General features: G+C 34.9%; 4 protein-coding genes across 5 annotated transcripts; 1 reads left to right on the top strand and 3 right to left on the bottom strand.

Annotated features, from left to right (window-relative positions):
• Positions 1 to 7,560: 7,560 nt before the first annotated feature.
• LOC146938593 (F-box protein SKIP23-like) lies at positions 7,561 to 9,234 on the bottom strand. Its single transcript, XM_085749658.1, has 2 exons — positions 9,225 to 9,234; positions 7,561 to 8,575 (listed from the first exon to the last, which is right to left on the bottom strand). Exons 1-2 carry the CDS (start codon positions 9,232 to 9,234, stop codon positions 7,566 to 7,568), a joined length of 1,020 nt encoding a protein of 339 aa, XP_085605784.1. The 3' UTR covers positions 7,561 to 7,565.
• On the bottom strand, positions 8,473 to 11,040 carry LOC146938592 (F-box protein SKIP23-like). The gene is made up of 2 exons (XM_085749656.1): positions 11,031 to 11,040; positions 8,473 to 10,381 (listed from the first exon to the last, which is right to left on the bottom strand). Exons 1-2 carry the CDS (start codon positions 11,038 to 11,040, stop codon positions 9,372 to 9,374), a joined length of 1,020 nt encoding a protein of 339 aa, XP_085605782.1. The 3' UTR covers positions 8,473 to 9,371.
• A 111-nt stretch (positions 11,041 to 11,151) lies between these two features.
• Positions 11,152 to 12,363, bottom strand: LOC146938591 (F-box protein SKIP23-like). The gene has a single exon (XM_085757853.1). It carries the CDS (start codon positions 12,357 to 12,359, stop codon positions 11,178 to 11,180), a length of 1,182 nt encoding a protein of 393 aa, XP_085613979.1. The 5' UTR covers positions 12,360 to 12,363; the 3' UTR covers positions 11,152 to 11,177.
• A 5,568-nt stretch (positions 12,364 to 17,931) lies between these two features.
• Positions 17,932 to 24,477, top strand: LOC146938590 (F-box protein SKIP23-like). Of its 2 annotated transcripts, XR_015031355.1 has the most exons (3): positions 17,932 to 19,228; positions 22,313 to 22,420; positions 24,198 to 24,477. XR_015031355.1 is itself a non-coding variant. In XM_085752527.1 (2 exons), the coding sequence occupies exon 1, from the start codon at positions 17,980 to 17,982 to the stop codon at positions 19,195 to 19,197; it is 1,218 nt and encodes a 405-aa protein (XP_085608653.1). In that variant the 5' UTR covers positions 17,932 to 17,979; the 3' UTR covers positions 19,198 to 19,228; positions 22,313 to 22,594. The 2 variants fall into 2 exon arrangements, 1 of the variants encoding a protein (XP_085608653.1); XM_085752527.1 differs by lacking the exon at positions 24,198 to 24,477 and having other exon boundaries at positions 22,313 to 22,594.
• Positions 24,478 to 24,937: the final 460 nt, after the last annotated feature.

Below are 24,937 nucleotides of genomic sequence, written 5' to 3'. Positions count from 1 at the left end.
CGTTTTTGACCCTTTTTCTTTCACAAAAAAGGGCATAAAGTGGCCTAGCCTTATCGAATCGAAGCATGTAATAGTTCCTAGGAAATCTAACGAGCATATCTACGAATTTCATGGTTGATTTTAGAAATTTCAAAAACGGCCAAAATGGTGGTAAAGTGAATTTCTTTGTTAATTTACGGATTTTACTCGATTTTGATCCTTTTTCTTTCACTTAAAAGGGCATAAAGTGACATAGCCTTATCGAATCGAACCCTGTAATAGTTCCTAGGAAATTTAACAAACATATCTACGACTTCCATGGTTTATATTAGAATTTTCAAAAATGGCCAAAATGGGGGTTAAGTTAATTTCCTTGTTAATTTACAGATTTTACTCGTTTTTGACCTTTTTTCTATCACTAAAAAAGGCATAAAGTGGCCTAGCCTTATCGAATCGAAGCGTGTAATAGTTCCTATGAAATCTAACGAGCATATCTACGACTTCCATGGTTGATTTTAGAAATTTCAAGAACGGCCAAAATGGTGGTAAAGTTAATTTCCTTGTTAATTTACGGATTTTACTCGATTTTGATCCTTTTTCTTTCACTAAAAAGATTTTGATCCTTTTTCTATTAACAAGGGAATTCACTAGGCATGATTTAGACAAGAAAAAGAAACGGGGTTGTAAATAGCCATTACAAACAAGATATGCAGTATATCAAGACCAAGAACGACATAATGCGATGGAGTAGCTTTATTTAACTTTTTGAACCTATGCTTTTGAGTAATTTAATCTAGTTTGAACAAAGTTAGGGATTAATCAAGTTAAGTGTTTTATAGCATAATAAATTGTTACTCAAACACGTTGGAAACAAACAATTTATGCTAAAAAACTTGTCTGTTTCCTTCTTCATTCGCATCACATCTTCCATCTTCTGTGTTACACTTCCCCATTCGCTCAAATGGTTTTCATTTTGTTAAGGCTATGGGTTGCAAACTTAGAAACACCAAATTGAACAAAAGAAATGAGGTAGCGCTGAAGCTCTGATTATGCAAACTCCAAGTTTTGAACTGATTTTTCAAAACCAGCTTCATAAACTGCTATTTTCCTAAATAGTTTAAAAATAAAAAAACTGGACCTAAGTCTTTGTTGCCATCTTTGTCAAGAACAACTGGATGTTCCCAACCTTTCATCACAGCCTTCCAAGTCTTGTTGTCAATAGACTTGAGATAGGCACTCATACGTGACTTCCAGTAGTCATAATTTGTTCCATCTAGTAACGGTGGTCTGTTAACAAAACCTCATTCTTTCTCCATATTGCTAGAATAGATCTCCTCTGGATCTCACCCAATAACAGGCAGGGTACCTGCTCTGATGCCAATTGTAATTCTGGCACGTTAGTCTTACGATGTTCTAAGAGATGTTTCAACACGCAACACAGATAACAGATGTTGTGTACGGTGTTTAGAACATTAAGCTAACAAACATAATAAGATAAAGATAACAGACAAGAAAGAAAAGAGGCACAGAGAAATTGTTAACCCAGTTCGGTGCAACGTCACCTACATCTGGGGGCTACCAAGCCAGGAAGGAAATCCACTAGTGCAGTCCGTATTCAAAAGCTCTCCGCAAACCACGTTTGCACTTATGACCTAGGACCTACCCCAACAAGACTTCAACCTAGGAACTCCTCGATCTGAGATCCCATCTCACTCCCTTACAACTGATCACAAACCCCTGTGATTCCCAAATTACAGACTCAAATCAAATGAGGTTACCCTCAAAAATAACAACATGCAACCTTGCTTAAAAGCTTAGATGCAGTTCACAATCTACCTAACTCCTTGCTTAAAAGCTACGGAGTAGTGCACAATATTACAACTCAAAGTACAGTCCTAAACATGCATCAAGATGATACACGAAAGGCTCACAAGATATATGACTCAAAATCTAAACAAAACTCTATTTTGTAAAACCAATGTCTTGAATAATTCTTCAGGTCTTGCAGCCTCCTTTATATATTGAAGCAAGGCGTGTCATCTCTTCAATCAAGCTTCAGATCGAATCGAAGCATGTAATAGTTCCTAGGAAATCTAACGAGCATATCAAAGACTTCCATGGTTGATTTTAGAAATTAAAAAAACGGCCAAAATGGGGGTAAAGTGAATTTCCTTGTTAATTTACGGATTTTACTCGATTTTGATCCTTTTTCTTTCACTAAAAAGGGCATAAAGTGGCCTAGCCTTATCTAATCGAACCATGTAATAGTTCATAGGAAATCTAACAAGCATATCTACGACTTCAATGGTTTATATTAGAATTTTCAAAAACGGCCAAAATGGATGTTAAGTTAATTTCCTTGTTAATTTACGGATTTTACTCGTTTTTGACCCTTTTTCTTTCACTATAAAAGGCATAAAGTCTTATCGAATCGAAGCATGTAATAGTTCCTAAGAAATCTAACGAGCATATATTTGACTTCCATGGTTGACTTTAAAATTTTCAAAAACGGCCAAAATGGGGGTTAGGTTAATTTCCTTGTTATTTTAAGAATTTTACTCGTTTTTGACCCTTTTTCTTTCACAAAATAGGGCATAAAGTGGCCTAGCCTTATCGAATCGAAGCATGTAATAGTTCCTAGGAAATCTAACGAGCATATCTACGACTTTCATGGTTGATTATAGAAATTTCAAAAACGGCCAAAATGGTGGTAAAGTGAATTTCTTTGTTAATTTACGGATTTTACTCGATTTTGATCCTTTTTCTTTCACTAAAAAGGGCATAAAGTGGCCTAGCCTTATCTAATCGAACCATGTAATAGTTCATAGGAAATCTAACAAGCATATCTACGACTTCAATGGTTTATATTAGAATTTTCAAAAACGGCCAAAATCGATGTTAAGTTAATTTCCTTGTTAATTTACGGATTTTACTCGTTTTTGACCCTTTTTCTTTCACTATAAAAGGCATAAAGTCTTATCGAATCGAAGCATGTAATAGTTCCTAAGAAATCTAACGAGCATATATTTGACTTCCATGGTTGACTTTAAAATTTTCAAAAACGGCCAAAATGGGGGTTAGGTTAATTTCCTTGTTATTTTAAGAATTTTACTCGTTTTTGACCCTTTTTCTTTCACAAAATAGGGCATAAAGTGGCCTAGCCTTATCGAATCGAAGCATGTAATAGTTCCTAGGAAATCTAACGAGCATATCTACGACTTTCATGGTTGATTATAGAAATTTCAAAAACGGCCAAAATGGTGGTAAAGTGAATTTCTTTGTTAATTTACGGATTTTACTCGATTTTGATCCTTTTTCTTTCACTAAAAAGGGCATAAAGTGGCATAGCCTTATCGAATCGAACCATGTAATAGTTCCTAGGAAATCTAACAAGCATATCTACGACTTCCATGGTTTATATTAGAATTTTCAAAAACGGCAAAAATGGGGGTTAAGTTAATTTCCTTGTTAATTTACGGATTTTACTCGTTTTTGACCCTTTTTCTTTCACTAAAAAAGACATAAAGTGGCCTAGCCTTATCAAATCGAATCATATAATAGTTCCTAGGAAATCTAACGGGCATATCTACGACTTTCATGGTTGATTTTAGAAATTTAAAAAACGGCCAAAATGGTGGTAAAGTGAATTTCCTTGTTAATTTACGGATTTTACTCGATTTTGATCCTTTTTCTTTCACTAAAAAGGGCATAAAGTGGCCTAGCCTTATCTAATCGAATCAAGTAATAGTTCATAGGAAATCTAACAAGCATATCTACGACTTCAATGGTTTATATTAGAATTTTCAAAAACGGCCAAAACGGGGGTTAAGTTAATTTCCTTGTTAATTTACGGATTTTACTCGTTTTTTACCCTTTTTCTTTCACTAAAAAAGGCATAAAGTCTTATCGAATCGAAGCATGTAATAGTTCCTAAGAAATCTAACGAGCATATATATGACTTCCATGGTTGATTTTAAAATTTTCAAAAACGGCCAAAATGGGGGTTAGGTTAATTTCCTTGTTATTTTAAGAATTTTACTCGTTTTTGACCCTTTTTCTTTCACAAAAAAGTGCATAAAGTGGCCTAGCCTTATCGAATCGAAGCATGTAATAGTTCCTAGGAAATCTAACGAGCATATCTACGACTTTCATGGTTGATTTTAGAAATTTCAAAAACGGCCAAAATGGTGGTAAAGTGAATTTCTTTGTTAATTTACGGATTTTACTCGATTTCGATCCTTTTTCTTTCACTAAAAAGGGCATAAAGTGGCATAGCCTTATCGAATCGAACCATGTAATAGTTCCTAGGAAATCTAACAAGCATATCTACGACTTCCATGGTTTATATTAGAATTTTCAAAAATGGCCAAAATGGGGGTTAAGTTAATTTCCTTGTTAATTTACAGATTTTACTCGTTTTTGACCTTTTTTCTTTCACTAAAAAAGGCATAAAGTGGCCTAGCCTTATTGAATCGAAGCATGTAATAGTTCCTATGAAATATAACGAGCATATCTACGACTTCCATGGTTGATTTTAGAAATTTCAAAAACGGCCAAAATGGTGGTAAAGTTAATTTTCTTGTTAATTTACGGATTTTACTCGATTTTGATCCTTTTTCTTTCACTAAAAAGATTTTGATCCTTTTTCTATTAACAAGGGAATTCACTAGGCATGATTTAGACAAGAAAAAGAAACGGGGTTGTAAATAGCCATTACAAACAAGATATGCAGTATATCAAGACCAAGAACGACATAATGCGATGGAGTAGCTTTATTTAACTTTTTGAACCTATGCTTTTGAGTAATTTAATCTAGTTTGAACAAAGTTAGGGATTAATCAAGTCAAGTGTTTTATAGCATAATAAATTGTTACTCAAACACGTTGGAAACAAACAATTTATTCTAAAAAACTTGTCTGTTTCCTTCTTCATTCGCATCACATCTTCCATCTTCTGTGTTACACTTCCCCATTCGCTCTCTTGTCATTTTAGGAAGTGAGGCTCAAATGGTTTTCATTTTGTTAAGGCTATGGGTTGCAAACTTAGAAACACCAAATTGAACAAAAGAAATGAGGTAGCGCTGAAAAGCTCTGATTATGCAAACTCCAAGTTTTGAACTGATTTTTCAAAACCAGCTTCATAAACTGCTATTTTCCTAAATAGTTTAAAAATAAAAAAACTGGACCTAAACTACAAAAACCAATTCCGAGCTACAAAAACCCGCTTTGAAAACTAGTTTATATACTCCAACTTTGAAAACTTAAAATGTTATGATTAGGACATACTGACAAAGTTGAAACATTACAGCTGCTTCAGGTACGAATTGCAAGATAACTTCCTTTGTAGGATTTAGGTTCCAGTGATGGCACCAGATAAACTAACAAGAACGATAGACACACACAATATCCTTAGTTAATAATGTTCCAAGAAAACAATAAAAGAAGCATTTCTCAATGTCTATGGGCACAATCATCTTCAATATTGCCAAAAGTTGCACCAAAGGGCTCATTCACACAACCTACAATTAAAATAAATTCAAATGCAATATTAAAAAATTATTGTGATAAGCATAAAAGATAAACCCCCAATACCTAACCTAAACAGATCTGTTATGAACTAGAAGAAATTATTTTAATGAAAGGAATAAACATGGACTCTCAATATATATAACCTATGATGACGGGTAATGCAGAAACACGTACAAATCAGAGAGAAAGAAGAAACCTGGTGGCATAACAAAACAAGACATGTGAGGTAGATGAATGTGGGAATACTTGGGGTTGCACTAGATAGAAATATACTTGAGGTAACTGAAAATGAATACTTGGAGAACAGACTACAACATGTGGAGATTATAAAACTTCAACTTCGGATAGCAGAATCCTCCGCACTTCAGGAATATAATATTAGCTAGTATGTTAAAGCTTAAGTTGCACTTGTCAATCCCTTACTAATATGAAAAAGTTAAATGAAGGAGATTTTGAACAATGTTGAAGTGCAAATACAAAACTGTTACTTAGTTAAACTCAGAGTCAATCTATCAATGTAAGAACATTTCAATTTTTCTTTTTCTATATAAGTACTATTTACAAAGTTTATCTTATTTGTTTTTTTTAATGACAAATGTTAGTATGTTAATTTACAGAGTCTATCTAATCTAACAACACAAACCATGCCCACTAGTACACTATCACTATCACATTAGCAAAACTTTTACCTGCCTGAGACACAATTATACTACCTTGTGATGATAAGCATAAAAGCTAAACTCCAATATCTTGTGATAAGCATAAAATTTAAACGCCAATATCCCATCAGCAGAATTTTTGTGAACTCTAGAAATTATCAAATATTGAACTATAAGAAAGGAAGAAACATGGATTTCCTCTTAAACAATTCAGATTTAAGTGCATCAGCCCTCAAATTAAACATCTTATACATATCAATACGTTACTATTTTATATGTAACCTGAACGTTATCATATTATTACCTATACAATCATAGAAAACTGTGGCACTTGGCTGTGAATGTCAAGAAAATTAGGCCACTGACAACCAAATTTCAGCATGTTCAACTATGACAAAACAAAACCCTGGACATTTGCCTACATAGGCTACACTATAGGCACAAAAAATGCACTATTATCAGTGTCAGCTGATACCTAAATCAGGTTTAGAGCATAACAATCTCGGGCTCTGCTTGTTTCACCAAGCATCGAGAGGAATGGAAAGTGGCCCAGTTCTTAAGTTCAACCTTTACCTCATCCTTCAATTTACCTCATCCTTCAACCTTAAACCTATTCAGGACGATTTCAGTAAGGTGCTCTTGATCCATGATATTCAATGTTCCATCCAATACCTCGAACTACTTTTTGTATTTAAGCACTCTTATTGACTCAAATTTAGAACAAATTTATACAGATTCTACATTATAGTGGGCTGAAAACACTTCAGAAGGGTGTTCTTTATGGTAACTTGACCAGGATTCAAAACATGTCTCCCACCATTGATATTAAGGACAACACATCCCCTTCAAGAGACAAAGAACCCACCCTTACCATGAGCTTAAACTTAGCAGTAAATATGCGGTAGCAGCGTGATCAATCCCAACAAAATGTATATAGCTGAGGCAAATCGGTCATTGTCTTTTGACCAATACCAAGCATCTTAACCTATTTACCTTACACTTAAGTACTTGCGAGATTATCGGGATTAGGTTACTGTGGATATCATCATTGTATAGGGTCAACTCTTCTAACTGATCCAACTTTAGTTGCAAAACCAGTTTAACAATGGCACCTAACTCTAATAAAGTGCCTTATACTCTAAGTAGGTTAAGCATTTAGTTCCTAATAAAAAAAACCCTCATAAGTTAAAGATAGTTACGAACAAATACAAGACAATTTCAATATATGCAAAAAGTAATCAATTAAAAAGACCAAGAGACATTGTAAGAACATTTCAAAAAGTTTCATGTTGAAAAACTAATCCAATCTAGCAACAGAAACAAATTCGAGTATTTCCAGCGCAGTTCAGAAGTTTCAAATTACAAACCTTTCGAATACTCATACTTTACTTTGTTGTTATCAATGCAACCCGACCCATTCTGGAGGTGGCCAGAACAACTTGGAATAACTAGGAAAATCAGACAAAGGCGAAATCTTATCTGTCTGCAAGCAATAAACAGAATTCGCAAGCCTGTTATTAGAATAAGGACAAGGATCATCCCTAAATATCACACAATTCCCATTTCCCACACCCAACTCCGAAGCAGAAGCAGAAGCAGAAAAAGCACCATCTTCCCCCCAAAACAAAACCCTATCCTCCAAATTTCTCACCTCAACCCACTTCTTCTCTTTCTCATCAAGCTTAAACACTTGAAATCTCACATCTCCAATCTCGTAAAAGGGAAAAACATTCAAAATAAAATTTCCAACACAATTCACATACTTATGAACTAGCAACAACTCTCCATTACTCTCCACTAATAATTTCTTATCTCCCCCAAACTCACCCACAGACTCTGCAACTGCAACCAAATCCAAACCTAAATCCAGTCCTACCGCAACAGTCCGACCGCTGTAATCAACCGCAATAGGCCTTCCTTTGAAAAGACAGACGTCGTTGTAAGGCGACGACAGCATCTCAGGCATTATTATCTTCCACTGCTCATTTTCGGATTCGAAAATGGCGAGTTTTTCGGAAACATTGATGGTGAGAAGAGCATGACTATGTAAAGTGTGGTAAACAAGAACCTTCTTCATGAAGTTGACAGAAAGGTAGTTGGAAGGGAAGTTACCAATGACGAACTCATCGCCGAGATGAATGATGTGATATTCTTTGAAATCAATGAGTTGAGGGAGATGAAGATAAAGTTGGTAATCAAGTGAGAGAGGGTACCAGAGACGAGTTTTGTCACGTGAGTGTGGTCCGATTTTGATTAACCAAGGGGGGTGTATGGTTTGGTTGGGAGGTGTGATTAGTAAGATAGATCGTTTGGTGAGAGGAAAGGTGTTATGGTTGGAAGTGTTGTTGGAAGGAAATGGGAATTTGGAAGGTAGATTTAGGTAAGAACATTTCAATTTTTCCAGTAAACCTATTCAGAACGATTCCAGTAAGGTGCTCTTGATCCATGATATTCAATGTTCCATCCAATACCTCGAACTACTTTTTGTATTTAAGCACTCTTATTGACTCAAATTTAGAACAAATTTATACAGATTCTACATTATAGTGGGCTGAAAACACTTCAGAAGGGTGTTCTTTATGGTAACTTGACCAGGATTCAAAACACATGTCTCCCACCATTGATATGAAGGACAACACATCCCCTTCAAGAGACAAAGAACCCACCCTTACCATGAGCTTAAACTTAGCAGTAAATATGTGGTAGCAGCGTGATCAATCCCAACAAAATGTATATAGCTGAGGCAAAACGGTCATTGTCTTTTAACCACTACCAAGCATCTTAACCTATTTGCCTCACACTTAAGCACATGCAAGATTATCGGGATTAGGTTACTATAGATGTAATCATTGTTTAGGGTCAACTCTTCTAACTGATCCAACTTTAGTTGCAAAATCATTCTAACAATAGCACCTAACTCTAATAAAATACCTTATACTCTAAGTAGGTTAAGCATTTAGTTCCTAATGAAGAAATTCTCATTCATAAGTTAAAATTGGTTACAAACATATTAGATAAAACAATTTCAATATAAACAAAAAATAATCAATTAAGAGACCAAGAGACATTGTAAGAACATTTCAAAAAGTTTCATGTTGAAAAACTAATCCAATCTAGCAACAGAAACAAATTCGAGTATTTCCAGCGCAGTTCAGAAGTTTCAAATTACAAACCTTTCGAATACTCATACTTTACTTTGTTGTTATCAATGCAACCCGACCCATTCTGGAGGTGGCCAGAATAACTTGGAATAACTAGGAAAATCAGACAAAGGCGAAATCTTATCTGTCTGCAAGCAATAAACAGAATTCGCAAGCTTGTTATTAGAATAAGGACAAGGATCATCCCTAAATATCACACAATTCCCATTTCCCACACCCAACTCCGAAGCAGAAGCAGAAGCAGAAAAAGCACCATCTTCCCCCCAAAACAAAACCCTATCCTCCAAATTTCTCACCTCAACCCACTTCTTCTCTTTCTCATCAAGCTTAAACACTTGAAATCTCACATCTCCAATCTCGTAAAAGGGAAAAACATTCAAAATAAAATTTCCAACACAATTCACATACTTATGAACTAGCAACAACTCTCCATTACTCTCCACTAATAATTTCTTATCTCCCCCAAACTCACCCACAGACTCTGCAACTGCAACCAAATCCAAACCTAAATCCAGTCCTACCGCAACAGTCCGACCGCTGTAATCAACCGCAATAGGCCTTCCTTTGAAAAGACAGACGTCGTTGTAAGGCGACGACAGCATCTCAGGCATTATTATCTTCCACTGCTCATTTCCGGATTCGAAAATGGCGAGTTTTTCGGAAACATTGATGGTGAGAAGAGCATGACTATGTAAAGTGTGGTAAACAAGAACCTTTTTCATGAAGTTGACAGAAAGGTAGTTGGAAGGGAAGTTACCAATGAGGAACTCATCGCCGAGATGAATGATGTGATATTCTTTGAAATCAATGAGTTGAGGGAGATGAAGATAGAGTTGGTAATCAAGTGAGAGAGGGTACCAGAGACGAGTTTTGTCACGTGAGTGTGGTCCGATTTTGATTAACCAAGGGGGGTGTATGGTTTGGTTGGGAGGTGTGATTAGTAAGATAGATCGTTTGGTGAGAGGGAAGGTGTTATGGTTGGAAGTGTTGTTGGAAGGAAATGGGAATTTGGAAGGTAGATTTAGGTAAGAACATTTCAATTTTTCCAGTAAACCTATTCAGAACGATTCCAGTAAGGTGCTCTTGATCCATGATATTCAATGTTCCATCCAATACCTCGAACTACTTTTTGTATTTAAGCACTCTTATTGACTCAAATTTAGAACAAATTTATACAGATTCTACATTATAGTGGGCTGAAAACACTTCAGAAGGGTGTTCTTTATGGTAACTTGACCAGGATTCAAAACACATGTCTCCCACCATTGATATGAAGGACAACACATCCCCTTCAAGAGACAAAGAACCCACCCTTACCATGAGCTTAAACTTAGCAGTAAATATGCGGTAGCAGCGTGATCAATCCCAACAAAATGTATATAGCTGAGGCATAACGGTCATTGTCTTTTGACCACTACCAAGCATCTTAACCTATTTGCCTCACACTTAAGCACATGCAAGATTATCGGGATTAGGTTACTATAGATGTAATCATTGTTTAGGGTCAACTCTTCTAACTGATCCAACTTTAGTTGCAAAATCATTCTAACAATAGCACCTAACTCTAATAAAATACCTTATACTCTAAGTAGGTTAAGCATTTAGTTCCTAATGAAGAAATTCTCATTCATAAGTTAAAATTGGTTACAAACATATTAGATAAAACAATTTCAATATAAACAAAAAATAATCAATTAAGAGACCAAGAGACATTGTAAGAACATTTCAAAAAGTTTCATGTTGAAAAACTAATCCAATCAAGCAACAGAAACAAATCTAAGTATCTCCAGCGCAGTTCAGAAGTTTCAAATTACAAACCTTTCGTATACTCATACTTTACTTGGTTGTTATCAATGCAACCCGACCCATTCCGGAGGTGGCCAGAACAACTTGGAATAACCCGGAAAATCAGACAAATGCGAAATCTTATCTGTCTGCAAGCAATAAACAGAATTCGCAAGCTTGTTATTAGAATAAGGACAAGGATCATCCCTAAATATCACACAATTCCCATTTCCCACACCCAACTCCGAAGCGGAAGCAGAAAAAGCACCATCTTCCCCCCAAAACAAAACCCTATCCTCCAAATTTTTCACCTCAACCCACTTCTTCTCTTTCTCATCAAGCTTAAACACTTGAAATTTCACATCTCCAATCTCATAAAAGGGAAAAACATTAAAAATAAAATTTCCAACACAACTCACATACTTATGAACTAGCAACAACTCTCCATTACTCTCCACTGATAATTTCTTATCTCCCCCAAACTCACCCACAGACTCTGCCACCAAACCCAAACTTAAATCCGGTCCAACAGAAACTGTCCGACCGGTACTATCAACCGCAATAGGCCTTCCTTTGAAAAGACAGACGTCGCTGTAAGGCGACGACAGCTCCTCAGGCATTATCGTCGTCCAGTGCTCATCACCGGATCGGAAAATGGCGAGTTTTCCAAAAACATTAATAGTGAGAATTGCATGAGTTTGTAAAGTGCGGTAAACAAGCACCTTCTTCATGAAGTTGACAGAAAGGTAGTTGGAAGGGAAATTACCAATGACGAACTCATCGCCGAGATGAATGATGTGATATTCTTTGAAATCAATGAGTTGAGGGAGATGAAGATAGAGTTGGTAATCAAGTGAGAGAGGGTACCAGAGACGAGTTTTGTCACGTGAGTCTGGTCCTATTTTGATTAACCAAGGGGGGTGTTGGGCTTGGTTGTGTTGGTTTTTGGGAGGTGTGATTAGTAAGATAGATCGTTTAGTGAGAGGGAAGGTGTTATCGTTGGAAGTGTTGTTGGAAGGAAATGGGAATTTGGAAGGTAGATTTAGGAGAGGTTTTTTGGGAATGGAAGAGTGCCATGATGAACAAACGGAACGAAAACGGAGTTGGTACAAATCACTGTCGAGCTTTTCGGAAATGAGTTGCAAGATATCCTTTGGGAGTTTAGACCAGTCAGGTGCCATCAATGGAGTTGCTGAAGGGTGCTTCTGATTCATTTTCATCCTCTGGTTTTGGTGGTGTGACTCCATTAATAAAGCATGCAAAGAAGAGAGAGGGGTTCTGTCTTTAAATCAAACAATGACATGGAAGAGGAAAAAAATGGTGGAATTCCATTGGATGTAAGTGTAAATACACTTTACAGTTTACACTGTCTATATGCCACGTAACAGGTATGCATGCATGCTAGCTAGACTCTCAATGTCTCGACCAATCAAATACTCTCTCCTCCCACTCAAATTAAACACTGAGCAGAATCAAAACATGAAACATTTACGCCAACTACGTCAACCCAACCCAACAGGTCTCTATCTTTTTGACTTGCTAGACTCTCGGTTCAATTTAATTTACACAAAGTACAAACCAATCCATGGTTATTATTACGAGGGAAGTACACCTCATAAAAATTTACAATTTAATGATCCTTTTATGAAATAGAGTTATTTATTAATATTTATATTTTATAAAACATCATTTTATAAAAAAAAAAAAAAACATCATTTCATTGTTTATAAGAATCATTTTAAATTTTTAACATGTTCTAATAAAAAATAATCAATATTCTTTGTTATATGTAGCAAAAATTCAAAAAAAAAATTAAATTTTATTTCGTCAACACTTTTGGTAAATAAGATCTAATTATTGTAATTGTTAATGATAGAAAACAATTCTTTTTCTTCAAAAAAAATAACTCGTTTCAATATTAATTTAATGATTTGGTGTACTGATACACTAAAATTTTTGAGTGTACCATAGAATTTGAGTTATTAGTACCTTTTTTTTTCTTTTCTAATAAGTGTTTTAAAAATATCGCTTAAAAAATTGGTAGACAGAAATTTTGTTTTAAAAATATAAATCAGATAAATATAAAAGTCATTGCTACACAATTTTTAACGTAAGAAGTTACTCACTCCATCCCGTAATAAATGACTCACTTCCAACAGTCCCTCTCTTCTTACTTCCTTTTTTTTTTTTTACTGAAAAAGCTAACCAACAAAGTGCATGATAGTCATTTTAGTCCTTAAATATATAACAAATAATCACAATAGCGCTTCAATGTATCGGAATTTCAAAATAGTTTTTGATTCTCCACTTTGTTAATCAAAATAGTCATTGATACAAAAATAATATTTCAATATTCATAATAACTATTTTCATTTAAAGACTGAAATGAATAAGTAAATACTTAAAAGAATTGTTATGACAGTAAATAAGTATATATTGAAAGACTATTATGACAATATTAACGAAATATTTTACTCTCAACTATTTTGATTAATGAAGTGCACAATCAATAACTACTTTGAAATTTCGACACATTAATGAATTATTGTGACTATTCATTACACATTCAAAGACTAAAATGACAAGTTGGTTGAGACAATACATAATATAGACAATGTCTGAAGTTAAAACCCCGACCTCCATCAAAAAATTAACACGAAGAACCAAATCTAAAATCTTAAGAAGCACTCTCAAACCAATGCCAATATGGCAACTCAACGAGTCTCTCTCCTTTTAGACTTACTAGACTCTTGCCATTCAATTTAATTTATCTAAGATATACTCCATTTGTCCTTAATTATAAGATTATTTACAAAAATGTGTGTGTCCCTTAATATAAAGATCATCTACAAATTTCTATATTTATTTATTACTCTTTCTCCAACAATACCTCTTATTAATACTATCATTAATCTTGGAATATGAAAAATTAACATTAAATATATCTATACATAAATGATAATTTGGTAATATACACTTATATTTGTGACAATTTTATTACCATAAATTCCTACTAACTTTTCTTAATACCCGTGTTTTTTTTAAACTATTCCTATAAAAAAGAGACCGACGGAATATACAAAGTACAAACCATTTTATCCATTATTATTAGTAAGAGTGTTGCTAACAAATGCTCTGGGAGGTTTGTTTAAGGAATCCATAAAATAAATTTTGTCCTGAAAATACATGTTAAACAAATATAAAAATCATTGATACACAATTTTTAATGTAAAAGTTAATATTTTTTTATGTTTAAATGATAGCCTAAAAACATTTGATACCAGTTTTTGTTTAAGGAACCCAAAAAAAAAATTGTGTCTTAAAATACTAGTCAAAAAAAATATAAAAGTTATTGCTACACAAGTTCCAAGATAAAAGTTTTTTTTTTTTTTGGAAAAGCTAACTTGTGCCCTTGGGGCATAAGTTAAAAGGCTAAAGTCAAAAAAAATATAAAAGTTATTGCTACACAAGTTCCAAGATAAAAGTTATTTTTTTTTTTTTTTGGAAAAGCTAACTTGTGCCCTTGGGGCATAAGTTAAAAGGCTAAATGTTGTCAAAAAAAATTAAAAATTGTGCATTCAATGCATTAAAAGTTTCAAAAGTTGTATTTTCAATATAAAAGTTATATTTCCATTTTAAGTTCCTTAACTTGTGCCCTAAGGCACAAGTTAACATGACCCTTTTTTTTTTAAGAATATTACTTTTGATGCTTAAACAATGTCTTAAAGAAATTTGTTAGTATTTTCCTAGTAGGGTATTGCTAACAAGTGGCTTGAATCGAAAAATTATATATAATTTTATTAGCCAGAATTATTGTATATATCATTTATCTTATTTATTTGTAACATTTAATTCTTTTATCTTTTTTTCCTTCCGTTCACATTCTTTATCTTTTAAAATGTATACATGTTAATTTTTTATTTATTAAAAAACACTGGCTTGCCACATGTGATTATTAATAATAATTTTATTTTTAGAGAATATTTTCATCTTCATATGTTTATCATCGTCTACAAACTCATGGGTTCATCATTCTCACCATCGTCAAATTCATACTCGCACCATTTTCATCATCCTATGCCATGCATACAAAAAAAAAAATGTTCATCCCAATTCACATTCAAATTGCTGAAATATCCTCACTTCCATCATCTTCTAAACTCAACACTAAAAATCCTCAAATCTAAAAAACCTTAAATATATCAAATACCTTAAATATATTAAATCCAGAAAATCACTAAATTGAATTGAAAGAGAAGGGGATTGTATTCATGTGTTTTCTCTACTTCCTGTTATATCAAAAATAAAAAAACCTTTAATTAACTAAACATGAAATCCAGAATAACCCCCAGATTAATTCCTTCTTTGATATTAGATTAGATTCGACTTAGCATTTCTACATTTTTTGTATAGATGTTTTTCTCCATTTTTGTATAATGTTGGTGTATTCTGTGTAGTTTTGTGTTGCTTTCTCAACACGAAAATCACTTTTCGACTCCATTTTTCGATCTCAAACATGCTAAACTCGACCCAAATCATCCAATTAATCATGTCTAATTAATTACACATCAAACTCACCTTAATCAACTTAATTCCACTCATTTTAATCATCAATTAACATAGTTTTCATATAATATAATTATCACTTTCAAAAACCAATTTTTCACATAATCACTCACACCCAAACATAGCAAACAACAGCATAATTCCACCACATAAACATACCCAATGACATAGCAAAGGGGTAGAAAATAGATTGAACAACATTCATCAACAACTTTATGATTCTCACTCAATTAAGCAAAAATAGCAATTATAAGGCGTTTTGATATAATTCAAGAACAAATCATGCAGATCGGCAAAACAAAACATCTTGAAGACTTGTGAAGATTTTGGGAAGATCATGAATGAGAATTCAAGAGGTCTCAAAAGAAATTATAAAGGGAGAAATTTTGTTCCCAAGTCCCAAGACAACTTATATGATTATAAGTAATAATACGCCTCGAGCATGACCCATGCGCCGCATACACCATGTGCCCTGGGCATTAGCCATCCGCCCAAGGCATGGAAAAATTCAATCATGCGCCTAGAGATGCACCCCAAGCTTGCTGATTGCAGGTCAAAATTGCTTTTTACTACTTTTAAGTGAAGAAAGCCTGATTTTTAAGTTTACACCTAAGTTGAAAGTCTGAAAGGAGAGAGTGATGAAAATTGCTTTTCTCACATTCAATTTTACTTAAAAACACATGAAAAATACATTTTTGCACCCAACAGTAGTTAACTACCGTTACATCTTTCTGGCTGTAGTTAACTCCTGTTGAGTCAGTTGCAACAGCTGCACTTAAGTGCAGTTCCTGCAGAGCATCAATTGCGATTTTACGCATTTCGGTCGAAAAATTTAAAAAAGTCGAGGGTTATTCAGAATTTTACGGAACTTTATAGATCCTCGATATGTATTTTTATAGAGGTATCTGCAAAAAAAACCACCTTAAAATTCGATTTATAGGTCGATATTTTGGTTTCTTGAGTTTTTGGCGCATTAAAAATTCAAATTTAATCCGTCTGTTGTGGGAAAATTCTAATTTTTTATGGAAGATGTTTATTTTATGTCCTAAACATGTCATAAACACATGGGGAAATGAATATTTGAATTCCTTGATGTTATGTGTGCAACCCAGATTAAAGATTAGATCAAGGGCAGATAATACATCCGCGCCAAAGGTCAAAGATCCAACGGTTATCATAGTTTGGCGCCTAAAACTTTGGGTTTAGGGTTTGGAGCGGTCAATGCAATGTTAATTAAGTTTATAAATAAGTATGATTTTGCATTTTGTAACGGTGTGAAAATGTTTGGTGAAAGACAATGTGATTATGTCACTTTCCTATCTCTGATTTTTCATTTTCAAATGGATGTAGATGTTTTCAGCAAGCATCTTCTGGATTCACTAATTACAGATGTGTTGAAGAGGATGAAGAAATATAACAAGGACAATATTGTATGCGATAATGTCTAGATGTTCTCAATATTATTTTCAATAAATCTCGACAATTGATTCAATCAAACGGTATTTTCTCCATGGTCCACCGGTGAGGGGCTTAATTGAGCCCTCACCTTAGAATCCACCCCTAAACACGTGTGCAAAAATAATGAAAAAAAATTCAACCTCTAGGTTACTTTTCCGGACGCGCATTTGGGAAAAAATTGTTATTTTACGCATTTCGGTTGAAAAATCAAAATAAATCGAGGCTTAGTCGGAATACTACGAAACTTTGCAGATCATCTATTTTTATAGAGATGTGTGCAAAAACAAAACAGCTCAAAATTTGATTTCTAAGTCGATGTTTTGATGCTTTGGTGTCTTGAGATTTAGACGCGTTAAAAGTTAATATTCAATCCATCCTTAGTTGGAAAATTCAAATTTTTTATAGGATGCTTTTTTTTGTACTAGACATTCGTGCAAACAATTGTGAAAAAATTCAACCTTTATGTTACTTTTTCGAAAATGCACTTAAACAAAAATTGCAATTTTTCACATTTCGATCAAAAAATCAAAACAAATCCGAGACTTAATCGGAATTTTACGAAACTTTACAAACATCTCTTTAAAAATACACAGAGAAGATATGCAAAATCAAAGTTGAATGTGAGAAAAACAATTTTCAGGAGTGATTGATTGGACACGACATTGAGAGTCTAGCATGCAGGCCTGTTACCTCGCATTGAAAAGTTATCTCAAATCACTTGATCTCTTCCAATGTCATTATTTGATTTAAAGACGGAACCTCTCTCTCTCTCTCTCTCTCTCTCTCTCTCTCTCTCTCTCTCTTTTGCATGCTTTATTAATGTAGTCACACCAAAACCAGAGGATGAAGATGAACCAGAAGCACCCTTCAGCTACTCCATTGATGGCACCTGACTGGTCTAAACTCCCAAAGGATCTCTTACAACTCATTTCCGAAAAGCTCGACAGTGAATTGTACCAACTCCGTTTTCGTTCCGTTTGTTCATCATGGCACTCTTCCGTTCCCAAAAAACTTCTCCTTAATTTACCTTCCAAATTCTCATTTCCCTCCAACAACACTTCCAACACTAACAACATCTTCAACTCCACCTTCCCTCTCTCCAAACGATCCATCTTATTAATCACACCACTCAATCAAACCCTACACCCCTCTTGGTTAGTCAAAATCGGACCAGACTCACATGACAAAACTCGTCTCTGGAACCCTCTCTCACGTGACTTCCAACTCCCTCTTCATCTCCCTCAACTCATCAACCTCGACCAATATCACATCATCCATCTCGGCCATGAGTTCGTCATTGGTAACTTCCCTTCCAACTATTCTAAAAAGAATACCCTTTCTGTCAACTCAATCTTCATGAAGAAATTAGCTGTTTATGGCACTTCTCGTAGCAACGGAATACATTGTTGTTATGCTCTTCTCACTGTTGATGTTTCCGGGAAACTTGCCATTTTCCAATCCGGGCATGAGCAGTCGAAGATAATGCATGAGAAGCCGTCGTCGCCTTATAACGACGTTTGTCTTTTCAAAGGACGGGCTATGGCAGTTGATAGTACAGGTCGGACGGTTGCTGTGGGACTGGATTTAAGTTTGGATTTGGTTGCAGAGTCTGTGTTTGGGGGAGATAAGAAATTATTAGTGGAGAGTGATGGAGAGTTGTTGTTAGTTGATAAGTATGTAAATTGTCTTGGAAATTGTATTTTGTATGTTGATGAAATGGTGATTGGTGAAGAATATTACAAGATTGGAATTGAGAGGACTGTGAAATTTGAAGTGTTTAGGCTTGATGAGAAAGAGAAGAAGTGGGTGAAGGTGAAAAATTTGGGAGATAGGGTTTTGTTTTTAGGGGAAGATTGTGCTTTTTCTGCTTCCGCTTCGGAGTTGGGTGTGGGAAATGGGAATTGTGTGATATTTAGGGATGATCTTTGTGGCTATGCTAATGCAAACAAGCTTGAGAATGCTGTTTTTTGCTTGGATACAGATACGATTTCGCGTTTGTCTGATTTTCTGGGTTATTCCAAGTTGTTCTGGCCACCTCCGGAATGGATCGGATTGCATTGACAACGACCGAGTATTTGTGTTGGATTTAAAGGTTTGTGATTTGTAACTGCTGAATTGTGCTGGAAATACTCAACTTTGTTTCTGTTCCTAGATTGGATAAGTTTTTCAATTTGAACTTTTTGAAATGTTCTTACAATGTCTCTTGGTCTTTTAATTGATTACTTTTTCTATGAATTGAAATTTTCTTATGCCTAACTTGTTTGTAACCATCTTTAACCCACTTGAAAAGTTATTGTTTAGAGGATAAGGTATTTTATGAGTATTCTTGAACAGTTAGAAGAGTTGACCCTATACAAATTATATCCACAGTAACCTAATCCCGATGATCTCGCAAGTACTTAAGTGTAAGGCAAACAGGTTAAGTTGATTAGTAGTGGTCAAAAGACAGTGACCGATTTGCATTAGGAACTAAATGCTTAACCCGCTTGACATTCACATGCAATGCCATAGTTTTCTATGATTGTATAGATACTAATACCATAACATTCAGGTTAAATATAAAATGGTAACATATCGGATGTGTATAGGATGTTTAATTTGAGGGTTGATGCACTTAAACCTGAATATTTAAGATGGAGTCCCTATTTCTTCCTTTCTTATAGTTCAATATTGATAATTTCTTGTGTTCATAAAAATTATACTGATGGGATATTTGTGTTTTACTTTTATGCTTAAAACAAGATATTGGACAAGAGGCTTCAAACCCCATGCTCAAGCTCAAACCCATGCTCAAATCTGGATCAGACTTATGCATTTGCCTCAAGAATATTGGAGGAAGACTACTCTATTTGAGATTGCCTCTAGTTTAGGTACCCCTCTGGCTATTGATGATGCTACTCTTAGTAGGAGATTTGGGGTTTTTGCTAGGGTGCTTGTAGATGTTGATTTAGCAGAGCAATTATTTGAGTCAGTGGTTGTTGAAACCGATGGGTACGCTTTGTCCATTGATATCCAATATGAGAAGCAGCCTACCTTTTGTGCCAATTGCAAAATTCTAGGCCACAATCTTCAAAATTGCAGGAAATTGAATGGATCTAGCAATAATGAAGGCACTATCAAATTGAACACCAGAAGTGAGTTGAATGGCAAGAAACACGTTGATACTAACATGTTGGGCAAGAAGCGGGTCTCTGGTGCTCAAAAGGATTCCCTCTCTCTGCCTAACAGGAATGAAGCTGGTTCTGCCTTGCTACATAAAGGAACTGCTAAGGGAGCTACTTCTTCTGCTATGATTTTTAATCTTAACACTGCTAGTGATGATAATACACATTGTGAACAGGCTGATACTGAGTTACACAACATAACCAATTCACCTGACCATCATCTACGTCCGGGTAGCTTGAATGACTTACATGACACCGAGAATTTGTACAAGGAAGGAGATAAGGAGGATGTAATCATCACTGCTATCATGAAAGATGGGATATCAAACCCTCTATTTGGGGTGGAATTGCAATCACCCTCTGCTTTAGCCCTTCACAATCCTTTTGACAAGTTGCAGGAAGATGGTGATATTCATTTTGAGGAGAATCCCCTTATGGATCAGGTTCAACATCAACCTTCTGAGCATACTATTTTAGAACCTGTTGTCATTCTCCCTCAGAAGAATGTTGGCCCGGTTCCTCCCAAGGCTGCTATTCCTGTTGGGGAGTCTCACCACAAGGTTGTGCTCTCTCCTATAAAAATGGCCACTCCGGTCACAACTTATGAAGAGTTAGGCCCCGACAAAGGCAGGGTTCATGCTATTGGTGGCTCTAAAAATGTTTCTGCTGCAGCCAAGAAAAGTGTCCAAATTCTTAGCAAACTTTGGGGGGATGTGGTGGACTCTGACCACACAACAGATGGCACTATGGACCTTGACACAGACACTGAAATAGTACCAAAGTTCAGCAGAAAGTTAGGAAAGAGTAGCAGCTCTACAAGAGGCAAAGGCTTGGATGGCATCACAAGTAGTGAGCACATCCAAACTCGTTCCAAAAAGGGTGTTATAAAACACAATCCCAAATATGCTTCTTAATATGTGTTAGTAACTAGTTGTTTGCTTCTTTACATATATGTTGTTTTAGTTGAGATTTGTTTTAGCTGAGTTTGGTCATAGTTGGCTAGTTTTTGTTGTAAAAAGGTTCAGGCATCTCCTGGTTTGCAATTTAATTTTCCTAGCTTTGATCCAAAAAAAAAATAAAACAAGATATTGGGGTTTAGCTTTTATTATGCTAAATGCTTTTCACAAGATAGGGTGATTTTGTCTTTGGCAGATAAAAGTTCTGCTAGTGTGATAGTGATGGTGGACTATTATGCTTAGTTTGTGTTGCTAGATTAGATATACTTTGCAAATAGTACTTATATAGAAAAAGGAAAATTAAAATGTTCTTGCACTGACAGGTTGACGGTCAGTTTTTCTATGTAATAGTCTTGTATCTGCACTTCAAAATTGTTCAAAATCTCCTTCGTTAACTTTTTCATATAAGTAAGGGATTGACAAATGCATCATAAGCTTTAATGTAAGGAATATAGGTTTTTGAACATAGTTCATTCATTAGGATTTAGTAGGGCTATAATAGTTAATATTATATCCGTGAAGTGTGGAAGATTCTGCTATTCGAAGTTGAAGTTTTATAATCTCCACATGTTGTAGTCCGTACTCCATATAGCCGGCATTCTAATCAAGCAAACATATATTCATTTTAAGTTAGTAGTTTGATTTAATTTCTATATAAACATAACCTAAATAGACATAAGGAGCACCATATAGTTGCATTTTGGGAGAGTGATCAATTCAAATTATATGTTGAATATGTGAATATTGTTGTTAAGATGATCTAGTGCAGCTGTTATCACTCTATTTGCAACCCCAAGTATTCCCACATTCTTCTATCTCACATGTATTGCTTTTGTTATGCCAACAGGCTTTCCTTTCTCGCTGATATATAGCCGTTGTACCGGTTTTTGCATTACTTGTTCTCATCATAGGTTATGTATATTGGGAGTCCATGTTTCTTCCTTTCATTACAATAATTTCTTCTAGTTCATAAAAGATCTGTTAGTATTGGGGTTTATCTTTTATGCTTATCACAACAATTTCTTAATATTGCATTTGAATTTATTTTAATTGTAGGTTGTGAACAAGCCCTTTGGTGCATCTTTTGGCAATATTGCAGATGATTGTGCCCATAGACATTGATGAATGCTTCTTTTATTGTTTTCTTGGAACATTATTAACTAAGTAAGGATATTGTGTCTATCGTTCTTAGTTTATCTGGTGCCATTACTGTAACCTAATTCCTATAAAGGAAGTTATCTTACAATTCTTACTTTTGCCAGTATGTCCTAATCATAGCATTTCAAGTTTTCAAAGTTGGAGTTTATAAACTGGTTTTCAAAACGGCGGTTATTAAAACGGGTTTTTGTAGCTTAGAATTCGTTTTTGTAGTTTAGCTTTAGTTTTTTATTTTTAATCTGTTTAGGAAAATAGCAGTTTATGAAGCTGTTTTTGAAAAATCAGTTGAAAACTGAGAGTTTGCATAATCGGACCCGCCACCTGATTTCTTTTGTTCCATTTGGTATTTGTAAGCTTGCAACCCATAGCCTTAATAAAATGAAACCCATTTGAGCCTTACTTCCTAAAATGACAAATAAGTGAATGGGAAAGTGTAGAGCATAGAAGATGGAAGAGGGGGACAGACAATTTTTTTTGCATAAATTGTGTGTCTGCAACATGTTTGTGTAACAGTTTATTATGCTATAAAACACTTGACTTGATTAATCCCTTTGTTCAAACTAGATGAAATTATTCAAAAAGCATTGGTTCAAAAATTTAAATAAAGTTACTCCATCGCATTATGTTGTTCTTGGTCTTGACTCTTGATATACTGCACTATATATTTCTTCTTTTCATTGGCTATTTACAGCCCCATATTGGCTTTGTCAGCAAACTGTTTTGGCTCAAGTTTTCTTGTCTTCTAAATCCATAGTGTCTTGGCATATAAACAATCGAAAGGACCTCTCATGTCAAGAACATGAAACATTTTAGTCCTCTTCATTTTCATATTCCTTCATTAGCCAAACACTAGAAAACCCGGAACTACATGCCATGATACACAAACAATCCCTCGAGACACCCAATTCACCGCTTGCACATATTCCCCTCCATAATTAAAGTCTTTATGACTCAGTCACCAAATCAAATTAAGAGCACTACTCGCGAATATGAGTGATCCACAACCACATGGAAGAGGTAACTCTCAATGAATCATTCTCAAGTATCCATAGTATGAACCTTTCCTTTGAAAACCTCATTACCATAATCATATGTAAAAACAGCAACCACCTTGTAAACATCAGTTACATGATCATAGCCAAAGCCATATTTAATAAAACCGCTTTCTCATTGAAGTTTAAAAGAAAGCAATATTTTGAATTTTCTAATGGAAGGGTTCCACAACAGGACATCACTTTGTTTAACAATATGGAAGTGTATTTTAGTCAAACAAACGATTCCATTGAAAGGATAGTGGTGGTGGTGGTGGTGGTGGTGGAGGGATGTATTTCTATTTTGTGTGTTAGCTCTCCGATTATTAGGGGAAGGGGGCCCTGGTAGTTTGGAGTTCCATCGAGAGCTTAGAAGTTTGGTCAAGAATTGTCCCCACAATGAATGAAACTTGGGTTCACCCAAACGATTCGTGCTAGGGGGAGCTCATTGACCACATGAGCCCAATTACTTTGTTAGGAATGTATCTCGTGTTTGTGTCTGTGTCAATGTTTCATAGAAGAAATTACAACAAATGCAACCTCCCATGAAAGAAAAAGGTCTAGTCACACAAAAAAAGGTCTAGTCACACTCTTGCAAGGCTTTGTAAACTAGTGTCTCAGACGCCTCTTTTACTCTAACAATGTACGACTAATTCATGTTAATGCTTTGCATTGTGATTTCAATTAACATTTGTTGCTCATAAAATAGAATCTTTTGTTATGTAAACTTTGTGCTTTATTGCTTTTTGCAGGTTTATTAGTTGCATGAGGTTAATCTTCATTGCAATTATAATTCTACTGTGAAGCCTATTCGAGGTCCCTCTGATTTGAAAAGCTAAAACTTCAGGCACATTTTTGCTCTATTGAAAATGTTAGAGTCCTTGATAGATTGATATTTCTCTTTTTTTTTTACCTTGGCTATGGCTGGGATAATTGTATAGATGTAACAAAGTTAAGGTTGCTGTGATTAAGTTAAATCATCTCAGGCTTCTTATTTTCAAGCATTGATTGATTCTAGAATATTGTGAACTTCTTTGTGTGTTTTTTTTGACGTTAAAGACAAATTCATTAATGAAAGTCTGGCAATAAATCAAATGCCGAGACTGCAGAAATACAAGGTGGAGTTTCTTCGATCCATATGCAATCTAAATTCTTAAGAGTATATTTAGCTAAATAGTGAGCAGCTTGGTTGGCTTCACGCCTAACATGCAAAAAATTTAAACTACGAAAACTACCCTTAAAACTAACACAATCTTGGATAATAGAGCCAACATAGTTGGGAGATTGTTGGTAAGCATTCAACGCTAAAACCACATTAGAAGCATCTGATTCTGCTATAAGATTCAGAAAAGACATGTCTTTTGCAAATTCCAAACCCTTTCGCATAGCTAAAGCTTCTGCAACCTCTGAATCTGGTAATGAAAAGACTTGCCAGGAACTAGCACCAACGACAACACCTTCATTATCTCTCACCACAACACCAATACCCCAC

This window comes from Medicago sativa, chromosome 3 (genome assembly GCF_051527215.1).
Source record: "Medicago sativa cultivar Bolivia chromosome 3, Bolivia_mono, whole genome shotgun sequence".
NCBI classification, from domain to species: Eukaryota; Viridiplantae; Streptophyta; class Magnoliopsida; order Fabales; family Fabaceae; genus Medicago; species Medicago sativa.
The sequence above is the reverse complement of the archived record's forward strand: the minus strand, read 5'-3'. Positions and strand labels throughout refer to the sequence as shown.